Here is a 25,142-nt window from a genome sequence, read left to right as displayed (position 1 = left end):
ATTTAGCATAACTTTTTTCCCTGGTATGCTTGTATTCTGCATATAGGGACGTGTGTGTGTGTGTGTTTTTGTGGCTACATTCATAATATGCAGGTCTCCTGTCTGAGGCCTGATGTGGTAAAGGAAATCCATTCTTTATTCCTGGATGCATTTGTTTATTTTATTTTAATTTAATATTTATTTATCACCTCTCAGTACACCAGTGTCTAAAGCAATGTTTAAATTATTAACTATAGAAAACAAACAAAAAAACCCAAGCTTCATTTATATACCGCTTCATACTGCCTAAGCGGTTTACAACTGTAAGCTAATTTGTCCCCAACAATCTGGGTACTCATTTTAGCAACTTTGGAATGGTGCAAGCCTGAGTCAAGCTTGAGCCCTTTTACTGGTCTTGAACTCGCAACCATGTGGTTTTGAGCGAGTGGCTGCAGTACAGGCATTTAACCACTGCGCCACCAGGTAAACACTTGTTAACACATTAAACGATTTCTTTAATAATATTAGACGTTTAAGATTGAAAGGAACATCTGCAGTACAAAAACCTTGAATACTATTCAAGAGTAAGAATCTGGCATGATGCTCATTCTAGGAATGTAAATACTAAGAAAATACTTAAAGTAGTCTCTATAGAAATCTGTTAATGTAGAAGTCCATTTCACCAGCATCTCATAATCTACAGAATGAATGTCAAACAGCACCTGAGAAATATTTTGTGTTGTGAGTCCTCAAGATGTATCTGTTTACATCCTTCATTATCTGTAAAACTGTTCACACCTTAAAGCCCCTTAGATTCATTGGAGGCAAATTTATGATAGCTGGGATCAAAAAGCAGTAATTCTGTGCATTTCAGTCAACATCTTCTGCAATATGGAAAGCTGGATGCAATGATGATGCGCATGCATCCATCCCTCCACCCACTGAAAGTTGTATTTGCTGAACTAAGTTCAGTTCCACTACTGGAACAAGGTGAAGTGAAAATGCCTAGTGCATATAGGCAACAGGCTGTCTGAAGATAAAGAGGATGAGGGTAGTGTCAGCATCCCTCACATATAAGCCTCTTTTGGTGTTAAAATGTTAAAATTCAACACAGAGATATACACTCAGTGTGTAAATTAGAGAAAATCCAGATTTAAACAAACAAACTTGTCACCCACAATCCATTTGTCCCTTTTAAATATGGCAGCGAACAGGAAATCTTGTTAGCCATCCTATACCAAACAGGTATTTTACACACCAGATTTTTCAGTGGGTTATAGAGAATCTGATGATTTGTTATGTAGTCCATTTTATAGATTCTCCTTGATAAATTGGTGCTGTTGCAGACCAGCATTTCTCAAGATGGAAGTGTTGGCAGTGAGAACAGGAAAAAATGGCCCACTCTGCCATATATTAGCAGAGTTGCTGTCATATCCAGATGTCATGCATTTTCATTCACAGAGCTTAAAAATTTGCTGCAGCCTTCAGGTCCTCCAAAACTAGCTTAGCTTTAAAGAATGTATATGTTATTTTTAATCCGTCTGAAAAAATGAATGTGATTGTGCAAAACTAGGGGTGCATCTACACTGTAGAAATAATGCAGTTTGGCACCACTTTAAGTGACATGGCTCCATCCTGCAGAATCCTGGGATTTGTAGTTTTGTGGGGCACCAACACTCTTTGGCAGAGAAGGTTTAAGACCTTGGAAAACTACAAATTGCAGGTTTCCATAGGCTGGCAGTACAGCACTTAAAGTTATCTTTAGAATGTAGATACAACCAAGGCTAGATAGGTCTTTGGTCTGATCCAGCAAGGTTATTCTTATAAGTACCTTTAATACTGCACAATTATAGCACTATAATTCCACTTTAACTGCCATGGCACATCTTTCCTGGGGAAAATGTTAAATGCTCTTTACCTAAACGCTTCTCCATGATTCCACAGGATGAAACCATGACAATTAAGATGGAATCATAGTGCTATAAATGTGAAGTATGAAAGGGCCCATGCTCGTATCGCATCCATTATGGGAAGTGGGACAAAGGAAAAGCAGCTACTAAATGATGTTAGAGTGTTTATTGCCATCATTTCTGTGAGGAATGTCACAAAGTGTATACCCTTTGGGAGTTAGTGTCCTTAAAATCTGTGGTACTGCTAGGTACTTTTCACATTATATTTTTCTTACATCACCTTCCCAATTAAAGCCTACACTCATAATAGGAAAAAGTTCACATAGCATGCCCCAGACATTTCAATAAAACCATATTTTCCTAAATAGCGAGTCTTTACCAACACACATGTTCCTATTTAGAACAGAGATTGAAAAGTTACTTTTAAGAAAAATAAATATAATGACATGCTGAACTTAGATATAATTGAGCAGTACTGAAACCCAGAGAATCATCCTGGCATTGCTCATTTATGATTGGAGTCAGCCTATCTTTATAGTCATTCTTCTTAAAGGTAACTTTGCAAGAGATTTTTCAGCCAGTTTCTACTTTGGTTTTAGTCACATTCCCATGTTCCTCAACAGAGATATGTATATGTCCTTCCATCCACGTTTCTTGCCTCTCTGTGTTCAGCACACATTGTCTCTTTGATGCTTGGCTCTAGTGAGAATGTCATGTATCATTGAACTAAACATCAGTAAGCGAGGTCTCTTAAGGATCCCTCCCCAAAACACTGCAATTCAATGAGGTTTTACTTTAAACCAGGTCCGGATTACAAGGAGTTGGATGTTCATCTTCGGAGAATGGAATCTGGATTTGGCTTCAGAATCCTCGGAGGAGATGAACCTGGACAGCCCGTGAGTTGCTTCCTCTTGAGTTTCCACTTTATAACTTTGGTTTCTTCGTTATCTGTCAGATAAAATATCACTTTGTATAACAGTCATATTGGAATGGCACGTTTTCTTGTTCAGACATTGAAAAAGACAGGTCTCTCAAGCTATCAGCATCTCCATCTATAAGCTGTCACTGTGAATCAGTCTGTGCTAAGCTAGTAAGGATATATTCTCCAGCCTTTAACATCCTGCATTCTTTTTGCTTGACATCTTTCAGTTATTAACTTACAGGACATGGCTGGCTTCTGCCAATGGTCAAGGGCTTGTTTTAACAACAGGACCAACAAAAATAACATTTAAACTCTGTGGAAGCAAATGAATGCTATGATTCAGTTTGCAATACTAAGAAATCCCTTGCTTGACAAATACAGTAATTTTAAGGTGTGACACTGTCTGCTGTGCATATTGCTCTTTCATGAAAATATTCACCATGTCCTGCAATAATGTAAATTGAATTCTGGAACACATTGCATAATGACTTGCATTAGTCATACACCAAAAGAAGATTGTATTGTGTCAGTATGGTGACATTATATTTCCAGTTCTCTTGAACCTGTGACGGCTTTAAGGACTTATGAGTTACAACAGTGCATCAGACATATCAAACAGAAGGATTATTTGTTTTATTTTGCAATGCCATGATTTGCATGGCTTGCTAGTCATTTGGAATCCAAGGCATTTAAAAAAGTAATATTTCAGAAGTTACCAAACATGGCGGGGTGTTAAACAAAAGTCTCTGGAGCTTTCTGTTTTGACCTTATAACCTCTCCTGCCCCTTTCCTTTAAGATGGCATACACAAACATCTCAGTATGGGTACTTTGTACAACTGACTGTGAAGGGAAGAAATCCTTATAGAATGCTATTAACATATCACATTCAACATGTGGCTGCCCACAAATGTGTCAAGCAGACATTTAATTCAACATATGTAATCTTGAACAACTTATTCACCCTCTCACCATTTTGAATGTACATGCCATACATTAGTGATAGCTGCTTGGAGTAAGGGCAGGCAAACATGCATCATTGCACCACTACTCATTTATGGACAGATTCACATGTCATTATAGTAATGCTTCTTTAAGATAATTTTCCAAACTCTGTCCCCTCCCCAAACTTCATCACAACTCTTCTTGAAATCTGCCAGTGCATTCATTATCCATTCACCAGCAGTTTGATTCAGTACAAGCATAATGATCTTAGTCTGAAAAACCATGATTTATGTAAGGAGGAGTCTGGTACCTTCCTGTTCCATCATTGCCAACAATTCTGAGTTGGTGACTTAGAGCCTGAACAGACAGGACAAAATAAAGCTGCTTCTGGTCACTTTGGAGGTATGCTGTTTAAATGACACATGCATCTTAAGAGGCCAGAAGCTGTGCCAAAGCTGTGCTCTAGTCCTTAGGACTGGAGCGTGGCTTTGGCACAGCTTCTGGCCTCTTAGGACACATGCATCATTTAAACAGCATACCTCCAAAGTGACCAGAAGCAGCTTTATTTTGGCCTGTCTGTTCGGACTTTAAGTCACCAACTCACAATTGCTGGCAATGATGAAACAGGAAGACATATATATTCAGTGTTATTTGGAGAGGAAGCCATAACATCAAAGATCAAAAATTCCAGATGAAGAATGCCTATATTATTTGGGAACACAAAGTTTTGTGTTGATGCAACAAGCAAAAAGAAAATATGCTAAATGAAAGATGGGAACTGGTTTGGACATAAGGTTACTTTGTCCTACTAGCTACTTAACTTTCCTACCTGTAAGATCTGAGACATGCAAAAGTACTCTCTCACACAGCAACAAAAAGTAAAAGGGAAAAGGTTTTTTTTTCTTTAAAAAAATTATTTGTGGTTTTGTTTTCCAAAAGCAACACTGAACTCTTCAGATGAGACAATAAATACGTATGTGGAATCTTGATCTTCAGTTGATGACTGATTCCTCAGGAAAATATAATTCATATGATTTGTATTCCTTTATTATATAATTTTACTATCTCCTGTTTTTTTCTAAGGTGGAAAGAGAGGGCTTACCCTACCCTATCTTCTTCAAACTCAAAATGAAGTGAGCTCCCCTTTTTCCCCAAACTGAATGTAGACTTTTTATAAACACTCCCAAGTCCCAAATCCCTTCATTTGAGCAGTAGAGGACACTGGTCCTGTCATATTCCCCCTATGCTTGAATTACTGCTGAGGTCCAGGATCCTTCCATTGTCCCTCTCCCTAAACACTGCATGGAGATCCAGACCACAGCCTTTTGAAGATTTTTGAAGAGGTACATGTGTGGCCAACGTAAGTCTGAGGGTTGTGGAAATTGAGTGATTGTGGCCCATGGGTCCCTTCCCCAAAGTTTTTTAGAAGGATGACTTTAACACCACTGAAGAAAAGGAAAGTTCTCTATAATGATTGCTAGAAATATTGTGGAATTTCTTTGGTGCCTTGACATGTTAGACTTATTTTTGTACCATTCCTTTTGTGTTATGTCTTAGATTCTAATTGGAGCAGTAATTGCCATGGGCTCAGCAGACAGAGATGGTCGCCTGCATCCTGGAGATGAGTTGGTTTATGTAGATGGAATTCCAGTAGCTGGCAAAACCCACCGATATGTGATTGATCTCATGCATAATGCAGCTCGAAATGGTCAAGTGAATCTAACTGTGAGAAGAAAGGTGCTACCCACAGGTATGCAGAGAGAGAGAAAAGAAGGAAGTCAAATATAGCTTATTAAGATTAAATTAAGATAAGACATAAGATACAACCAAAGTCAAATCATATGTAAAAAGCATTCTTATAAATGAAAACATAGAAAATAATTGTGTTCCAGCTTTCTCTTGCAGTATATGTAAGATCAACGCTAAAGCATTTTACTTGTTTTATAGAGAGTGAGAAATTAAAACTGGCAGAGAACTGTAATGGTCATGAGTCACTCTGCATTCCATGTTAAATTGTTCTCCCAACATCTCCCGCATCACCACACATACTGTCCTTTTGCTAATTGTTTTGTTCACAACCATAAATGGCCAACAGAGTGCATGCAGATGAAATAAGCATCAAAACTATCAGTTCTTCAAGGCAAGAAGTCATTGCTTGAATTTTTGGCTCAAACACATTCAATTGGAGCATAATAAAAACCTCTTTTAGCAGAAACTAGGGGGGCATTTATACTGTAGAAATAATACAGATTGGCACCACTTCAACTACCATGGCTTCAAAACTACAGTTCCCAGAATTCCCTAGCATTGAGCCAGGGCAGTTAAACCTGTCTCAAATTGGGTTACTTCTGCACTGTGTTTTGGACTTCTGTTTCAGTTGACATGTTAGTTTGAGCATTATAAAATAGTTAAGTTTCCATTAAAACATGAAGAAATATCTCCTCTATCCCTAGCCCTAAATCATGTTTTTCAACTGGAGATTCCTTAGATCAATCTGTTCATTTCTTTGCTAAGTGAAAAAAAAATGTTGAGGAATCTGTGTTTGACTTCTCAGCACCTATGCTTTGTGGGTCATTCTACTGTACGCTGTACAGTAACAGCAGAAAGCTGTATCCAATCCTCTTCTTTGAGATATACCTCTGTATTACGCGTGTTTGCAAACACCTGTTTGTCACTTTTACATTTTACATTTTTAGGAGTACATCTAAAAATGTATTTCATGAATATGTGGGACATGTTGGCATAAGCAGACATGTCTTCAAAGCCCTTGTGTCTTCTCTGTTGCACAAAGAGCCCTTTCCCTTTCCCATTTACCTCTCCAGCCTTTGCATTCTGTGCCTAGCATGTGTGCCTTAGTTGGCCAAACTTTAATATTCCCAAGTCCATCTTATTGTTTATAGTGCCATCTACCCTCTTGGCACAATCCCATTCCTTTTGTCACAGTCATCCCAGTTTGGAGACTGATGTATTCTGTTGCCCATTATAGACTCCTGGAGTCAGAAAAATTCCCTCCAGCCTGGTGCAACGCCCCCTAGCAGCTCCCCAAACCCTAGGAAAATGGCCAGTAATCAAGGTAATACACACAGCACCTATTTGGCACCTTAGCAGGGAAAATGATTTCTGCTTTTGCTTGTGAAATGGTCCGTTTTATTTGTGGCTGGCCTGGCTGGTAACTGCATATCTGAAAAATGTACTTAAAGATGCTCTTTGATACCTCCAAGCCACTTATTCCATTATATTCTGATGGGGAACAGGCAGTCTTCCAGATGTTGGTAGAACACAGTAATTTCACTAATATAGGAAAGAGCAAAAGGAGAATCTAGGCTTTGAGGGCTGCAGAGTTATTTAGTGTTGCACTCCAGTTAACACTCCATTGTAAAACTATTTTTGTTTCTCATTTTACTTCGTTTCTAGTTGTTTGTTTTTGGGGAAAAAATTGCACAAATAATTAGCCTACAGATCTATTGGAACTAGGATTTTAGGGCTGTTTTTATAGGGCTCTGTATCATTTATTTCCTCATTTTGGTCAGGGGCCACTCCCGACCTGATCACCTCAGAACCGCAGCGACCACACATCATGGTCCCACAGGCTCCTGCTGCTGCAGTCCTAAATAGACTGCGGAAAGGAGCAGAAAATATCTACTCCTTTTGGGCTGGTTTTGGGCCATTTTAGGCAGACTTGGCCCAACCCTGGGGTGTCCAGATTCTCTGAGGTTGTGTGTCATCTAACCACCATGTCCCCGGAGTGGCTGAAAGCTGTTCTTGTCAGCCCATCTGTGTCAGGTCTTTGGTGCTGAAACACTATTGTCAAAAGGATTCAACACCTTGGATAGCTCCTTTAAAGTTCAAACATTGGCTTCATCTACAGGGGCCAAATAAAACAGTCTCACCCAGTCCTCACAAAGACTTGTCTTCATAACTCAGGGCCAAATCCCTGATTGGAATGTGGGTTGTCTTCACAGCCTAAGGCCACTTCTACACCGAATCCATCCTATCCCTCCCTTAAGCCATTTTTAAAAATTACTTTTTGCTCCTGATTTTGCAGGAAAATCCAGAGTATTCTGTAGCAATGCTGGGCAGTTGTCTCTCTGTCACCTAGTGCTGCCACAACTAGCATAGGTCACTTCCACTGAGGTCACAACATGCCCAGCTATGTGATCAATGCTAGGTACCTTGTTTCAGACCTCAGAGGGAGTGACTCATGCCAATGATATAGAGGTAATGGGGGGGATCTAGGACTGCTCCAGAGCCAGAAAACTCTGGGAGTAGCCGAGAGTATTATGGCCAGTGTAGACAAACCCTAAAACTCAGAGTGGATTCACCATTCCACTGACATCGAAGCCACCAACTATAGCTTTGGTACTCTGAAAGTAAACAGCTTGAAAGATCCTGCCCCATGCAATTCACAGGAGTTCGGGTTGTGGGGGGGGGGTACTTAAACTGCAGAAAGGAGATTCATGGTTTTTTACCTGTGTATCTGCAGAAATCCACAGAAACATACAGTATCACACATGTGGATGTCTGTCTACTTTGAATAGATTGGAGTGGTTGTGCATTTTCAGCTGGGTAAGAGTGAATAGATGTGAATTTGCACAGGAAAGTGAAGACTGTTAACCATTGATGTGAATGTGTGGAAATCTGCAGCACTGCACATAACACACTCACATGTAGACTACTCCTAAAACTGAGCATTACCATCCCCCCCTCGCACCCAGCAGTGAGTAGATTTTTCACAATAGACGGAAATCCAATCGCCATATAAAATCTGCTTTACCTGGTATATCATTCTTTCCAGTGCTTAATGGGAATTTGTTACATTCATTTATAGAAGAGACAGCAGTTGGTAATTCAGTAGGGTGAGATTATTTTCTTTCTTTTGCACCCACATTGACATTAACAGCACTGAGCCTTCTAAAACATGACAGCCAGAAAATTAGATCTTTCTTGTCAATGACAATAGCATTTAGTTGCAGCTTTGGTTCAGTAACTTTTGGAGATTTTCAATTTGGGACGTAATGGCATAATGATTGTTTATTTTGCTTTCATCTTCCTTCTGTTAATCACTTTATTTCAAAGTTGTAGAAGGACATACTTACCTGCTTGAGAAAAGAATAACTTTCCTGGATTCAGGGACACAAAGCATTATTTTGTACTCCGAAGATATTGCCTTGTATATTGAGATACGTATAATAGGAAGAAAACAAACCAGTGGTTTTGTAATATGCCTCTCTATCAATGAATTAATTGTTGGTTTTGATTTTATCTGAAATGACAGTGCTGGAAGTGTTAGTTTATTAAACAGCAGGCAGCTGGTTGCATGGCTGGGAGTTAGCTACGTTAAGTGCTTAGTTGGAGGTAGGCACCAATTAACTCTACAGAGTTTCTTCTCACTAGTCATGTATAGCATGTTGAGAGCATCATTGTATAGTTCAGCAACTGCAGCCTATTCACACTGTCCAATTATAGTGCTATGATTCCAGTTTAACTGCCATGGCAACATTCCATGGAATCTTTGGATTTGCAGTTTAGTGAGGAGCATTTAGAAGTCTCAGCCAGAATGTTCTAGTGCCTCACCAAACTAGAAATCCCAGCATTCTATAGGATGGAAGACCACGGCAATTAAACTGGAATAGTGTGAATGGGCCTTAGCTGGCACTGGATTTAGTTTATCTGGATGGAGCCAGCTGTTTCCTCTGTTCAGTTCTTGTCCAAGAAAGACAATAAAGTCCTTGTCTAGCTTCCTGGTTGGTATCTCATCAAAGCCTTCCGTGACAAATAGAACTGTACTACCAACAACACTCACCCAGCGCTAGATGCCCAAGATCACCACTGATCCAAGACAAACTGTGTTGCCCCCTGACAACTTGGCAAAAAGAAAAGAAAAGGGTATGATACTCTGTATCAAAGCTGTGTACACAAGTAGCCAAAGAGAAAGAGAGACTTTAATTCTCAATTCTGGAGTTAGGGTTCCCAGATCTTAGAGCCTAGCCTCTCCTCTCTAATACTTAGGACAAGGGAATGAAACCTTGGGGCAAGAGCATTGCCCTAAACATTACATATCTGTGTGTTTTTGGCCCCTTGTTGCAACAGGCTGCTTTGGACCAGCTTTTGTAACCTGTTTACTGTTCATGCCAGAGCTTTAGAAACTTACTTTGGTTAGCCTACAGCTCCCATGTGCTCATCAAAAGAGTTCTTGCAAAGGTATTACAAATACAGCTGGGGAAGCTTTTTTTCCATGTTCAATGTAAGGCTTGGAAAACCTGGTTTCTAATCTGAGAAATATTTTTGACGTTTGCTAGACTTTAAAGTTTATTGTACAAATTATGTGTTCTGTGCAGCTGTGGTTGATCCTTAAGGCATCATTCTTTTTTTTTAATGGACAGACGAAGTTCCTTGATCTCAGGTTTCAGCCCGACATTTTGGGTCTGCGATACTCCTGACTTGGGAAGCCTATTTGGGCATAGTACTGCCCAGTGGTCACAACAAACAAGCTTCTGTCACTAAAACAGTTTCCACTATAGCACATGGAATTAGACTGGGAAGTTACAGATGACTCTGCAATAGAGCATCTGCCAGTGGTTTGTGTATTATCTAAAATGCAGGTTTAACCTTTTGAAATTTTTTGCTGTGAAAGATATAATTATTATGAACTCTCATTTTTTTCCCTATGCCTTTCTTACCCACTCTCCCCATCCCTGGTTCTCTCTGGTCTACTATGTAAATAATGCTAATTATTCCATTTCTGTATGCAGGGATAGCTTCCTTTTTCCTAAGAAAAATAACTATATTTGACAAAAGAATAATCATAATTCTGTCATAACATTCTGTTATTTTTATGTTTATCATCATTATCATGATCATTATTATGTATAATTACTCTATTGCCAAATATAGATTGGTTCATTGGGAAGAGAGATTTTGCTTTAGGCTATGCTGAATAATAGCCCACTTCCCAAAGTATTTTGAATAAGTGGTCCTTTAAAGGGGGTACAGCTAGTCCTGTGTTGGTTCACATCACTTATTTTAATTTGAAGTTATGTATTTATAGTACTGTATATTGAATTCAGTGTTGAACTAGACTTTGAACTAAAAACATATGACCCAGAGCACATAGACAAATAATTTTGATTCACTTTCTTGGAATGATGCATCCTTTAGTAATTGCTGCTGTTGTGTTGTTGTTGTGTGCCTTCAAGTTGTTTCCAATTTATGTTAGCCCTAAGGCTGAGAATGTGTGACTTGCCCAAGATCATCCAGTGGGGTTGTATAACCAAGTAGTAGTCCAATGATCAAACCACTACACCATGCTGGCTCTGTTTCAATAACAATATAATTTATATAGCACGTTGTGGTTATTTTTAATGTAATGCACTGTGTTGTCAGTGTTCCCAGATCTATGGAGAAAATGCCTTATATAGTTTTGGTTTCTCCCTGTTGTCAAAAGAAATGTTGAAGGTGACAGCAGTGGTAGGCCTGAACATTATCCAGAAGTCTAAGTATTACTCATTTCCAGTCCCCACCTGGAGAGTACCTGATCTAGCCTGGATTTTCAGAGTAGCCTAAAGGAAGAGTTAAAATCTATAATACCAAGAAAACCTGGTGATAAGGTTGTCTTAGTGTCACCATAAACTGAAAACTACTTGAAGGCTCACAACAACAACAAATAGCAACAAAATATATAAAGACATTGCTAAGGTGTTGTTTTTTTTAAATAAAAAAATAGTGGCACAGCCAGCAAGGGCTAGACTTAAAATTGGCAGCTTTCAAAGGCGATATGCTGCTGAAAATAGACCATACTCAACACTCAATAGGAAATCTTCTATGATGAGACAAATTTCAGATCTGGGTTTCACCAATGAAAGAGTCAGTGTTGATCCCACTATTTCTTTTGTTTGTCATTGTTACCTGTAATTATTATTATGACTATACCTTAAGTAACCTAGCATAAGGGCAAAGATGATTTATTCCAAAAATGACTAAGGTGGGATTTTTGTATGGCAAGTCGAATAAAAACAGATTAAGTGTGATTTCAAAAAAATCCAGAGAGATCATGTCTAATTTGACTCAGGACTCAATAGTGCTTGTTAGCCTGGAATGTTACAGCTCCAATTATAACATGGGAATTAGTATAAAGAAGGGAGCTTTCACTGTCTTATTAAAGAAAAGCATGTGTTTGTCAACAAACCAGTGCCTTAATCTCAATTCAATTTCCTTTTTCAGGAGAACCATGCCCAGAGAATGGCAGAAGTCCAGGCTCTGTGTCAACACACCACAGTTCTCCAAGAAGCGACTATGCCACCTACGCAAACAGCAACCATGCTGGATCAAGTAGCAATGCTACACCCCCAGAGGGCTTTGCTTCACACAGCTTGCAGACGAGTGATGTTGTCATCCATCGCAAAGAGAATGAAGGGTTTGGCTTCGTTATCATAAGCTCCTTGAACAGGCCTGAATCAGGATCTACAATAAGTAAGTTAAATCTTTCTGCCAATTGCTCTTCCAAATTTTTTATCCACCTCCCCCCAAAAAAACTTCTCTGCCAGTTGCATGAGTTTGCATACCAATTATACAAACAGTCCAGTGTTTATAGCATTACACCTGCTTAGATGTCCACTGAGTCAAGAGACTGATTAACTGTTTTGCATGTCTGAGTTGGAGTTAGATTTGGCCACACCCAGAGCAGACCCACTGAAACCAAGGGGACTTAGTTGTGACTAATTTAAGTCTTTCTGTTTTCAATGAGTCTGCTCTGAGTATGACCAGCGACTTGTCTATACCAGCCAAAATAATCCACCTGCATTTCAGAATATTCTGCCCAAATTAAATTTTCTGCACCACTTTCTCTCTCCTGGGACAAGGGACCTAGCCATACTGAAGATTATCACACAGGGTCTTACTATGAGTCAGTCATCAAGGAAACATTGGGGAAGTGCACATGTATGAACGCCAGGCACGCTTCCCCAACGACATGGAATTGTGAGCTCCTCCAGAATTCTGGAATCGTTCAGGGAGAGTGACTTTCCAATTAACAGAAATGATTCCAGGACGCTAGAGGGAGTTCATGATTCCATGATGTTTGGGAGGCATGCCTGGCATTCATACACACACACTTCCCCAACATTTCCTTGATGATTGACTCATGGTAAGACCCTGTGTGATAATCTTCGCTATCTACAGGGAGGTGGTAGCTTGCTCAACTACCGTCCCCCAACATTGTTGCTCTCATGGATGGGCGCCCCATTCTGACCTCAGAGAAGGTCAAAAGCCCAGAGGTAGTGATCCCAAGGAGAAAAAAAACCCTGAACATAATTTTTAAATGGTGATGCTTGCCACACACCTATCTATCCTGCCACTGCCCCGATGCAGATGGGCACATGTAAAAAAGACCAGATTTTTCTGGAAACCTCAGAGCCTGAAGTAAGTTTTCAAAAGTCACATTAAAGCTTAAAACAAGCACTTTCACTGCTAAAACAGACCTGCATTGTGTGTTCCTATAGAACCAGAACCGAGGTGGGTACAGATTTTCCCCCCTCCCCTGGTGTACAGAAGAACTGCACCTGCATTCAGCCTTCTGTTTAAAATGTTCATTGCTTGTCAGAAATGATTTGATGCATTGTTTGCATGAACAGTTCTGCCTCCCTCTAAGCTATCCTCTGCAGAAATAAATCTACCAATGAGCACCAAGCACATCATACAACAAACAGCGAAACAACAAATAGTGCCTGGCATTCTGTATTGTGGTTACCTTTTGTAACCTGGAGGTAGAGATCTGTAACTGCTCCATAAAGAGATCTGTACTCTACATCACCTTACTGCAAGAATACCATATATACCTGTGTATAAGTTGGAAAAAAATTACAAAAATATTGACCCAAGAAGTCTGGGGTAACTTACACATGGGTCAATATAGTAACTTCCCCAACCCAGCTGTCTCCCGAAGGGAGCAGTAATTCATCCTATTTTTGATCAGAAAAAAGTTGGCTTAGGGATTCTGCAAGTTTCTCCCTAAGTATCCTGGTGCCCTCAGAGGTTGAAGAAAAATCCAGTGGTACACCTAAGAAAAATTTTAGGATGCTTTGAATTGTGATGACCCCACTCCTCCAAGAACCTTTTCCAAGAGTATAGCTTCAAATTACCTTATTTCAGATGACTGTGCTTACTTGGAGCTTCACTTATGGCTTGATTTCATTGTAGACATTTATTGTAGGTGTTTGTGTGTGGGGGGGGGGGAGGTTGGCTGCAAATTCCCTAATTTCAGATGATAATGCTTACTTAGATCCTCATTTGTGGCATGATTTCATTGTAGAAATGTGTTGCAGGTGTTTGTTGGTGTTTTCTTCCTTCACTTGCTGAAGGCATGACATTTTAAGAAATTATTTGGACTGCTGCTGCTGCTCCTATAAAACCTTTTAGCTTCAGAAACTTCCTGAGTTTCAAGAGAGCAAAGCTAGAAGGAACAATTTGATGCAATCAAGAGAAAGGCTTAAATTCACTAAAAGCCTTTGAGATGTAAACTTTATTATTCCAAAGATCTATCTAAAGCCACAACCCAAGAACCCTTGCCTTTTCAGTAGGGGGTAGTTGAATTCACTCTTGATTTTAGACCTGCTGCTTCTGCAGGTGCTTCAGATGGTACAGGAGCTCTCCCTGTACCAAATCTCTGGTGGGAGTGGAGTCCAGCAGTTTGGGACATTTCCAGTACAATCCAGAACACCTGTAGAAGGACTGGCCATAAAACTGAGAGTCACTCTGGTGGAATAGATCTGCCAGTTACCCAGATAACAACAAAAAAAAAACCTAGATTGGGCTATCTATATTTAGTCCTGGACAGTCTAAGGGACTGAGCAGATGGGTAGAAAAAATGGGTTGATACCAGTTTTAATGAAAGTGGTGGAAGCCCTTTTGTCTGCATAGCCACCTCCACACCACGTGGCAGCAAGCTACACTGCTCAGTTAACTTTTTTGCCTATCCCCATCCATGCATGCTCACCATCACACAAACACACTACCTGTGACTACCAATTACCTCCCTCCTCCTGCCCAGCTGCCATCCCATTAGACACTCCATGTGACTGACCACACAGTCCCATGTGTGATACACCACCTGTTCAGTGAATCCAGTGACATACTGGCAAAGCACAGTGTGTTCTTACATGCCCCCTTTCTCCCTGTCTCCTCATGCCCCCCCCCTCCATTGGACTGTGATTTGTGTATGTTGTAATTACATCCATACCATTGTTGCTGACCTGCCATATATGTCATACTTTTGCATTCCCCACACTCGCATCATGCTGTTTATATGCATGTGTGATGACGCACATTTTCCGTGGTGAAGCAGAGTATCAGAGCTTCTTTTTGCTCCAGTTTTCAGCCCTGGAGCGTGGCTTCGTGTCAGTTCCCACCCAGTTTTGCATCATATGTCTAAACAGCTGGGCTTCAAGTCTATTTGAAGCCACTTTATTTTGCCAGTTCAGACAACTCCTAACAAACCTGGCCTGGTTAAAGGAATGGATCTGTCACAAACATTTCAGTAGCATCTGAACTGAGGAAGTAGAGCTAACATTTACTGGAACACAGGGTTGTATCCTACTCATGCACTGAAAATCCCCTGTTTAGACTGAATGACTGCATAGGCCTACTGAAAGATGCTGTTGGTTACAAAGAACACATTTGAAGGCTATAAGCTAATATATTGGACTATTATTATTTCTCCCAATTAAATTGTAACATGCTGGGAGTTAAAGCTGAATTAAAGCCCACACACCTACGGAGAATTGAGGACACAATGCGATCAGCTGGTTAACATATTGAATAGGACAAGCAGCTCTGGAGAATTCATTTGCTTGGTTTAGTAGTATCAGATCTCTGTTTACTTTTTAAAATATTGCAAGAAGTTATTATCTGCCAATGGATATAGTATAAGAGAGGGTCAGGTTGAGGGGTTTTTTCCCCATCCCCTTTCACCTGATCACTTCTGACATTTACCTACTTTATTATAGGAATAAATGTGAGAAAACAGGCAAGTGGCTTTTTACAAAATACAATCTCTCAACTGTTAAGGGAAATACATACCAAACAGATGAAAAGACACTGTACATGTAAACGTGTGAAACATTATTTGTCAGTGACACCAGCTTGTAATGATCAGTGCTGTCTGGGGGCATGCTGTGATATTAGCTGGAGCTCAGTATGAGTTTAGTGATTTTCTGTCAGGAGGATTATTATTTTTTGTTTAAACATACAAAGAGAGAAACAGAAAAAGGCACCATGTTTTGTTTAGCACTCCTTGTTTCTTTGAGCTTTCTGTATGTAAATGATAAAGGCAACAAGAATATCATCTTAATAATAAAAGACAGGTTTTACTTTTTGTAACATTTGCCTTACATAAACCTGTGGAATGAGGGAAAGATAGAATATTGTCTGAAAATCCTGGGATGTTGTTCTCCTTGGGAAAAACCTCTCCTATGATATATATACAGAAAATTTCAAACTTCATTCAAAGGCCCAGCTTTATTTGCTTTATGATGTTTGGTTTTATATTCCGTATCTCCTCTATTGAAATTAATATGTCTGTTCCTTACTTTATCTTCAGCACAACCCTGGAAGGTGGGTCAGAGAAGCTAGGCCAAGTTTTCATGTCTGACTATTCAACCCAGATTTTCCAAGTCCCAGGCATATATTCTTTTTTAAGTTATGCATTTATTAATTTTAATGCAAACAATCTAATTTATAACCCAAACTATACAAAAAGAAAAACATGAATACAAAGAGAAGACAAAAAAGACAAATAAAGAAAAATATATGCATATATATAACTAAAACTACTGCATAATACAGTACTGAAATGCTATAACACTTTGTACTAATTAAAACACAAAAGGGTTCTGATTCCTCAATCCAGACTGTAACAAAGGGAAAAAGCAAAAAGAAAGACAAAATATATTATTCTATCATTATAGTCCCAACAAGATAGTTCAACTACTAAAATTACTAGTAGCCGTAGCCACAAATTATTCCATTGTTGGATTTGTTATTGCTCAAAAAGTCCATCTACTAGCGCATTATGTATAAAATTTTGTGCCCACCTTATCATATACTATTTCACAACTTCATCTTCTGCCTCTAGTTTCAAAGGACATTTGTACACTTTTTAAATAAAATTGTCATCATTGGCAACATTTGCACTACAGAAATAATTTGACTGTACTCTAAGTGTCATGACTGAGTACTATGAAATTCTGGGAATTGTAGTTTGTTGTGGCACCAGAGTTCATTGACAGAGAAGGCTAAATGTCTCACAAACCTACAATTTCCAAAATTCTATAGCATTGAGCCATAGCAGTTAAAGTGGTGTCCAACTGCATTATTTCTGCAGTGTGGATGGAGCCATCCTTACACAATTCTAAGTATCAATCATTTTCTCTAGCTCTGTGTCTAAATCTCTCTGATCTTGTTCAAATATTTCCTTAAGATGCCGAGAAGTGAACCACTTAAGATTTTTGCCTTCCCTAAGAAGTATCTTTCTTTATCTGAGTTCCCAGACATCATGTTAAAAATACAAAAGATCACCATAAAACAACAATTTCTGGGCTTTTTCAACTGAGTACAGTGGGCCCTTGTTATACGCTGGGGTTTGGTTCCAAAATCCCCTGAGGATAGCAAAATCTGTGGCTGCTCAAGTCCCATTAAATATAATGACATAGCAAAATGGTGTCCCTTATAAAAAATGGAAAATCAAGGTTTGATATTTGAAATTTATACTTTTTTTTAACATTTTCAAATCATGGATGCTTGAATCTGTGTATAAAAAATCCATGTATAAGAAGGGCTGACTGTATATTGTCATTATAGCCCAAATAATATTTTTACCAAAGTTTGTTCTTTCCATTACTTGAAAAAAGTAATTCCATGACCAGGCAAACATTCGAACTACCATGCCACACAGGCTTACATGTGTATCTTTGGGTATACAGATCTCCATTGGAAGTTAATGGGGAGTGTTAATGGGGGAAAGCTCCATGTCCACTTTGGAATCACCACGATGCAGAGGAGTCAGTAAATAAATAGACCAAATGTTTATGTGCCTGGAATATATAACTATAAATCTTTGCAAACATTTAACTGTACCTTAAAGCAATATATTTCCCTTTTTCCTTTGTCAAAAAGTATGTAGTAACATTTCTCTCCATCTTTCACCTTTTAAAGTAGGCTTTTGTTTGGCCCTGTGGTTGCAGCCCAGCACCACATGATCCTAGCCTTTTGACATACAGAAATACATAGCTGTGGAAGATGAAGGGAAGAATGGTTCCCCCTTAGTAATGCACTGCTCACCTTTTTAAAAATCCCTTTGAATCTCCTCTGAATTTCCAAAACACCTTCAGATGTAGTTGTGGGCAGAAGAGTATACTGCCAGGAAACGAAAGGATAAAAGACCCTTGCGGTTTTCAGAACTAAGTGCAAACTTCTCTGCATTGGTGCCCAGCTCTGTAGTTGACAGCTGAGATAATTGGCAGCCAGGGGTCTTGTACGGTATGGAAAGACTGTGGGAGATCTGGCTAATGCAGAGCAGAAATTCATTATCTTTGTGCTAATGATATGTGGCCATTAGTATTTGAGACTATGATTTACACCCTTGGTATTCCATTTATTCCAAGAGGGATATATTTGGTACATTCATCCAGTGCCTTAAAATTAGAGCTGGGGGACTTTTGGCTCTCTAAACATTTGGGACTTCAATTCCAGCCCTAAACAGCATAGCTGATGGTAAAGCCTTGTGGTCGAAAAGGTATGGAGGGGGGAATACCTCACACCCCTGCTTTAGACCAATGCATTTAATGGTTTTAGAATTCCATTTACAATACATCTCAGAATACCAAGTGCTTGTCTGAAATTACTTTAAAAGTTCCCTGCATGTGAAAATTGGATAGCCCAGGGAGTTAGCTAGGTTAGAAGCTTTCCCTCTAATACAGTATGTTACTTTTTTACATGGCAGGGTTTTCAAAAATGCTTTATACATTTTGAGATAAGAGGAAGTAGCAATAAATGAATTACGGTATAAATGAGACTAAAGGTGTAGAGGAGATTCAGTTTTGTTTATGCTTTCCCTGCATTTGCTTCTTATTACAACCAAAAGGAGCTTCAGAGATTTAGTGGGGCTGTTCACTTTTCCCCCTTCTAACCACTTCTCTGTTTTTTCCACCTTACCCTCAGAAGAAAAACTTTTACTTTTTTTCCTCCTGTATGATTTTTTTAATACCTTTCAGGGACGTAGCCAGGATTTTAGGAAGGGGGGGGGTCCAGACTAAGTGCCACCATTATAATGGGGCTTGGGTGCGGCGGTGCAGCAGCACACACCATTCATTTTTCTAATGGAAGGGGGGGTCCGGACCCCAAGAACCCCCCCCCTTGGCTACGTCCCTGTACTTTTGCCTGATGGAGAAGTTAATGGAGCTTCAAAAGCTTGCATCATGTATTTTGCCAATTTTGGTTGGCCGAATAAAACCATTGTTTGGTGGATTTGGGATGTTATTGTACTTTGCTATAGGGCCAACATGGATATCCCTGAATATGTTTTCTGTAGGTCCCATTGTTATCTTTCCACGTGCAAAGAAAAAAGTGATTGGGAATTAGGTAGGGCTGAGTGAACAAAATGGCCATAGGTGAAGGGATTAAATAGTGTTGCCTGCTCAAAAGTCTTGCTGATCCTCTGCTCAAGACTGCATTCTATCTGGTTCCTTTTAGCACAGTTGTTAGAATGGTTTTTTAAAAGCCAGATACTAGAAAGGTGGCTTTTTAAAAAATTGATTAGCATCAGAGAATTAATTTGGATTTTTGGATTTTTCCTGGGTTTTTTAAATACTAAAATTACCTTCAAGAAAATTACATGCCATCTTTTTTCTAAATAATTTTCCTTTAAGAGAAATGTTTTATTTTTATTTATTTTATTTGGTCAGTTACATTTGGCAGTATTTGAATTTCTGCTGGGCAAACATGCCCCAGAGTCATGCGCTGAACATGGTAGCCATCCAAATGTCCAGAACAAGGGCAGGGCTTCAGGCAGTTCACATGTTCACTCTTCCTCCAGTTTGTCTTGGACCTCCAAAGTGTTTGGATGTGATTTATAATCCTACTCAACTACTGTGAAGTGATAAGGTTTCGTGGTGAAACTGTGACACCTTTGGCTTTTTTTATAAATCATTTATTAGCAACAAAATATGAAAAATATATTTAAAATATGTTTGGCTTTTGGGAGGCTTTTTTTCCTAGTCTTTCTTAGCTTTACATTAACATTTCAATCTGGCATCCCTGCCTCTTAGTTTTAAAATTTTAAGTCAAGAGAAATATCCATGTAACTGCCCGCTATATGCAATTTCTACCAAAGTGACACCAAGTATAATAACAACATGCAAATTTGAGTGAATAAGAAAGGAGGATAATGAGAAGACAACAGGAAAAGGATAAGGGGAAGCTCATGAGTTACAAGAAATATTTCTTTTTTAAAAATAAAGCAAAGATGAGAAACCACAGGGTTTTATGATTGAGATGGATATCAGCCAAAGAAAAGTATAAAATTATAGTTTTACAGCTACCAGGAATAAGTTCTCTACTCTCAAAATATGTATGGTGAATTCTGGGCAAGGGGAGGCATTTCCCCCATATAGAGGTCATCCAAGCAAATAGAGCTGAGTCCTGAACCAAATGCTCCCTTCAATTGCCTTTGATTTTTATTGCTCATCAACCCCACTGTGCTATATGCATTTTGGATAGACCAGGATGATTTTAAAACTTCATCTGCTGGTGCTGGATTAAACACTGTGTGTCCTTCATTACATTTCACAGCAACTACTTCTAAAAGCTATCACTGCAACTATCCAGTTCAGGCTGTATTTAGTGATATATGAGTTTCCTTGTGTTCATTATGGCCAGTAATCCTTTATGAAGTGAATCAAATTGTATGAATCCATTCACACACTCAGAGAGAGAGTGTGTGAGAGAGAAAGAGAGACTGTGAATGATACTTTTTTCCATCCCACATACATGCAGGGATATCATGAGGCAGTTTTCATACGTAGGGACAGAGGCAAAAAAAAAAAAGTCAGAGTCAAAAGGGTTTGTTCATTGGTCATTATAAGAGAGGTTTCTTCTGTAAAACATTTTGGTAGGAAATGACAAAAAAAACCTCCAACTAATACATTTTAATTAGAACGTCTGTTCTGATGCTTCTCCAAAAAGCAAATCAATATATTTTCCACATGCAAAATAGCTGTGTAAATTAAATGACAGCAACTAGAAATAAATGCAAAATTGTACAAGTCATTCTGCTATAATAATCTGAAATGTCAATGAAGTCTAACACGCCATGATTTCTCTGCAGATTTGTAGTCCATTTGAAATTACTCCAAATGTGTTACCTTCATCAGAAAAATTTGCTTTTCTCTGGTTAAGTGTTGAACAACTGTGTTAGCATGTATGGGAATAAACATTACTCATGTTGTAGATAAGAAATGAAAAGAGTACATAACATTTCAAAAAGGCAGCAATGTGATCGTTCTGTGAATAGACACTGAGGGATGGATGCCACTGGTATACATACATAAAATCCATTATGTAAATTTTCGCTGCAGAAAACAGAACTGCCAAAATGGTGATGTTTGGTGATCAAATGAAAAATCCTATTCTGTACCTAGAATAGAGCCAAATGTTTATGCTAAGGCTTTAGCCAACCTTTCATACCCATTACAAGACACAGCAGAGACCTGTATGAGTGGTCAATATTTATGGCAGGGGTAGGCAAAGTGTAGCACTCTGAATATTGTAGTACAACAACTCCTGTCAGCCCCTGCCACCAGCAAGTATGGGAGTTACAACCCAACAACATCTGCAGGAGCACACCTAGTCCATCCCCTGATCTGTGGCTACTACAGTCATCCCTCCTGATTTGCGGTCTTGCCATTCGCATCCCTCAGTCTTTCGCATACGACAAGCCAGGAGGGACATAATGGCACACACACCCAGGAACATGCCCCCATTGTAATCAATAGGGCTCCAATATTAGCAATTTTCCCAATTCTCAGGGAGTCTGGAACAGATCCTTTGCGAATTGGAAGGGATGACTGTATAAGCCATTATGCCTATCCTGTAACTTTATTAGAACTCATATCCTAGCATAAATAATGTTATCTTGTTAAAGTTAGAAATGTCATTTATTTTCCTCCTTAGATGTAATGATTTGAAAATGTGCAGCCAGTTTTGTGCTTCTGGAGGAACAACAGGCAAAGATGGTATTTATTTGTCATTGCACAATGAAGTGGCTTCTAGGAAACCAGAACATTAAATCAAATTACAATTTGCTTAATTAAAAGTGCTTTTAAAAATAAAGCACTAGAAATTAATGAGAAGAAATTACTTCTGTGCTAAAAGCCAGGCATCATTATCTGTTGCTAGAAGAAAACACCATGAAAGCACTTTTTGTTTTAAAAACTATAGTTTATCAGCAAGTTTAAGAAGATGTACTTAAGAAGAAGTTCAAGAAGTGTTTCAGGCACAGAAGGAAAGTACAGTATAGTGAAAAGGCCAAGATTCATCTAGACACTTCCATTTTAATCTGACATTTAATATCCGCCGGTTTTAAACTCTGCAGGAAGAGAAAAGAAATGTATTTAAACTAAAGTCCTCTCTTCTAATGAAACATTTTCAGTTCTTCTAAGAGGTTTTTTTTGTGTGTGTGTGTCCTGAGGAAAATGGTACAACCCTGTTTTCCCAAGCACAGAGAAGAGCCTCATGCCACACTTTAGTACAGTCCTTTCCCACTGGGTTGCAATGCTATTGCTAGGTACAAGACCAGCCCTGCCATGGCCCTTGAGACAGATAAAGGGGTGATTCCCACTACAATTTAATTCGAAGCACCATTCAGCTATATGACCCTAGTTCCCACTTGAAATCGAACCTGATCCTTATTTGATCGATTTCAGTGGTGATAAAGTGGGGCAAATACAAAAAATCAATCTTTCCTGAGACTACTTTCAAAGTGGTTCTTTTGGAAAGAATCGATTCCAAAGAGTGTTCAGCAAGTGGGAACTACAGATTGGAATTGATTCTTTCTGGAGGGGAAGGGACAAATGGCAGCAGGGGTGGGAGATGTCACACACACCCCGTGCTGCCTTTTTATTTGTTTGTTTTTTAAATAAAAGTTAATCAATAAATTGATTTGGCAATTACTTGCAAATGCAAATAATCAGTCTATCGATTTTGTGACCTTCCTTGGCTCACTCTCCTCCTCCCCCTCCTCTCTGCCATGCCTGGATTGAGCGATCCAGGCATGGCAGGGGTCTGCCCCCTGCCACTAATGACCTGCCTTCCATTTCAGCCCCCCTCCTCCATGCTTGTAAGTCTGGGCTGCTGCTTACATCACAATGATTGACGTATTGGGTAGCTAGTGGGAATGACAACCGAGCCACAAATATAACCAATTTCATAGGGATAAGAAAAAAACCATTTCATAATGGGAACAAGGGGCATTTTTTAATCGAATGACAAAATGCAGTGAGAGCGAATCAGGATTTGATTCAACCAACAAGTGGGAATGACCCTTTAGACAGCTACTTCAGGTGAAGGATGGGGAGGGAAAGAGACTGCTGGCACAATTTTAAAAGACACAGAGCTGTGCCCTCTTTGTAAGACTCCTTCCCTGAGGTATAATGGAAGACACTCTCCTGTTTTCTGTGTTAAACTATGGTTCAAGGGTGAGGCCAGTCAGGTTTGTACAACCAGTGGGGAGAGCCACCATCTTGTACTTTGCCTTAAATGATGAAATCTCTTGAGCCATCGCTTCCTGGGTGCCATCATTTGTGGTAGCTATTGGCTTCAATGTCAGTGGGATTCAAGGCTAGCTGGCCAACCTAGTAGACAAAGTGAGGCAGCTACCTCAGTCAGCAGATTGCTAGGAGTGGTGAATCTGACCTCTTTCCAGGATGACTGGAGCAATGACTGGGAGAGAAGACAACGGCTGAGTTTTCTACTAGGTCCTAGTGGTGGGCGGTGGCAACAGCTATGGTTGGCTCTCCTTTCTTTTTCTCAAGTTCTTTGTAAAAGAAGCAAGGGAAGGAGAAAGACCTGCATTCCCACAATCCAGCTGCCTATCTAGCCCCTCTGTACTCACCTCCTACTTTCTTGGGAACTAGGGAGAGAAAGCCGTGGGCAGCATGTAGTAGCCAACGTGTCATATTAAGGTTCTTGCCTGAGCTCATGCCACTGGTTCTTTTGCTTAAAGGGATCTGTAATTAATTCTACTCTCTTAAACTGGTGGCCTTTGCCTAACTCATAAAATGTATTCCTTCCAGAAAGTAACATGCCCCCACTCCTCTTCACATATGAATAGAACTATAGCAGGCAGATGCATAGAAAGAAAGTCTCACCTTTCTGCCTTGACATCAGCAATGCAATCTTTCCGCAAAGAAAAGCAATTCACAACAGCAAGCAGTCCTTTATTACTGGGAAGATTCTGGGCATGAGACAAAGAGAGATGTGGATCCCTAGCCAACATAGCATTTTCATGGAAATAAGCTGGAAGGTGAATGTTTTTCTCTTTAGAGTTCCCAAGCAAAGGGCTTGTGAGAGGAAGGAACAGTCCCACTGAAAGTCAAGGTGCTCACCTACAGTTAAGCCGCTCAAAAATGCAATGAGCTGTCCTTCTGAATTGCATTGGATTGGGCTGCCTGACAAAGGGATCCCCTTTGAGTAGTATCAGTTGTAATGTTGTGCCCACTTTCCTGACAGTAAAATCCTACTGAAATTCCAAAACCTGCTTCTGTGTGGATATGTAGAGTTGGGCTCACTTGAGAATAAACTTACACTGAGGACTTGCTTCTGGGTGAAATGAATAACTAGCACTACAATCAAATCAATTTGATCAGAATGATGTAAATTCCAAATCCACAACAATACCTCTGTGTGAGGAACAACTACCTTGTCACTGTGAGCAAACTTTCAGGTTCTCTAGAAGTCTCGAGATAATGAACCTGAAGAATTCAGAGAAACTGGGGGGAAATTATCAAGACTTAATGATGTTTTGGTTGGTCCTAATAGAAACAAATAATAAACTGCAGATTGGGTTTTTCCCTGCACTCTGTCCTTTTACAGTTTTAATAGATGATTGGAAAAGAATCATCCTTTCCAATCATCTGAGGTCAAAGGAAATGTACCCTGCTGCTGAACTGATGTATATTTATACTGGAGTAAGTTCTGCTGCTAAGCTCAATGAAGTTTACAAATATGAGTAGTCTTATACTTGTGTTCTACTCAGAAGTTAAACTGGATTTACTCATTCCAAGTAAGCATACTGGATTGCACCCTGAGAGCCTGAATATAGTTACTTATTAGAGATGGACTG

At 39.4% G+C, this 25,142-nt stretch overlaps 1 protein-coding gene across 4 annotated transcripts in view; it reads left to right on the top strand.

Moving 5' to 3' along the window:
* Positions 1 to 25,142, top strand: part of MAGI2 (membrane associated guanylate kinase, WW and PDZ domain containing 2) — a 782,933-nt gene that overhangs the window by 678,594 nt on the left and 79,197 nt on the right. For 3 of the 4 annotated variants that reach the window (XM_042468280.1, XM_042468279.1, XM_042468281.1), the window contains 3 exons: positions 2,694 to 2,785; positions 5,312 to 5,504; positions 11,975 to 12,223. In XM_042468280.1, the coding sequence (XP_042324214.1) occupies positions 2,694 to 2,785; positions 5,312 to 5,504; positions 11,975 to 12,223 (534 nt within the window). Of the gene's footprint in view, positions 1 to 2,693; positions 2,786 to 5,311; positions 5,505 to 6,740; positions 6,828 to 11,974; positions 12,224 to 25,142 lie in introns of all 4 variants that reach the window. The other variant, XM_042468278.1, reaches the window with a different exon arrangement.

Source organism: Sceloporus undulatus, chromosome 5 (genome assembly GCF_019175285.1).
Source record: "Sceloporus undulatus isolate JIND9_A2432 ecotype Alabama chromosome 5, SceUnd_v1.1, whole genome shotgun sequence".
In the NCBI taxonomy this organism is placed as follows: Eukaryota; Metazoa; Chordata; class Lepidosauria; order Squamata; family Phrynosomatidae; genus Sceloporus; species Sceloporus undulatus.
The sequence above is the reverse complement of the archived record's forward strand: the minus strand, read 5'-3'. Positions and strand labels throughout refer to the sequence as shown.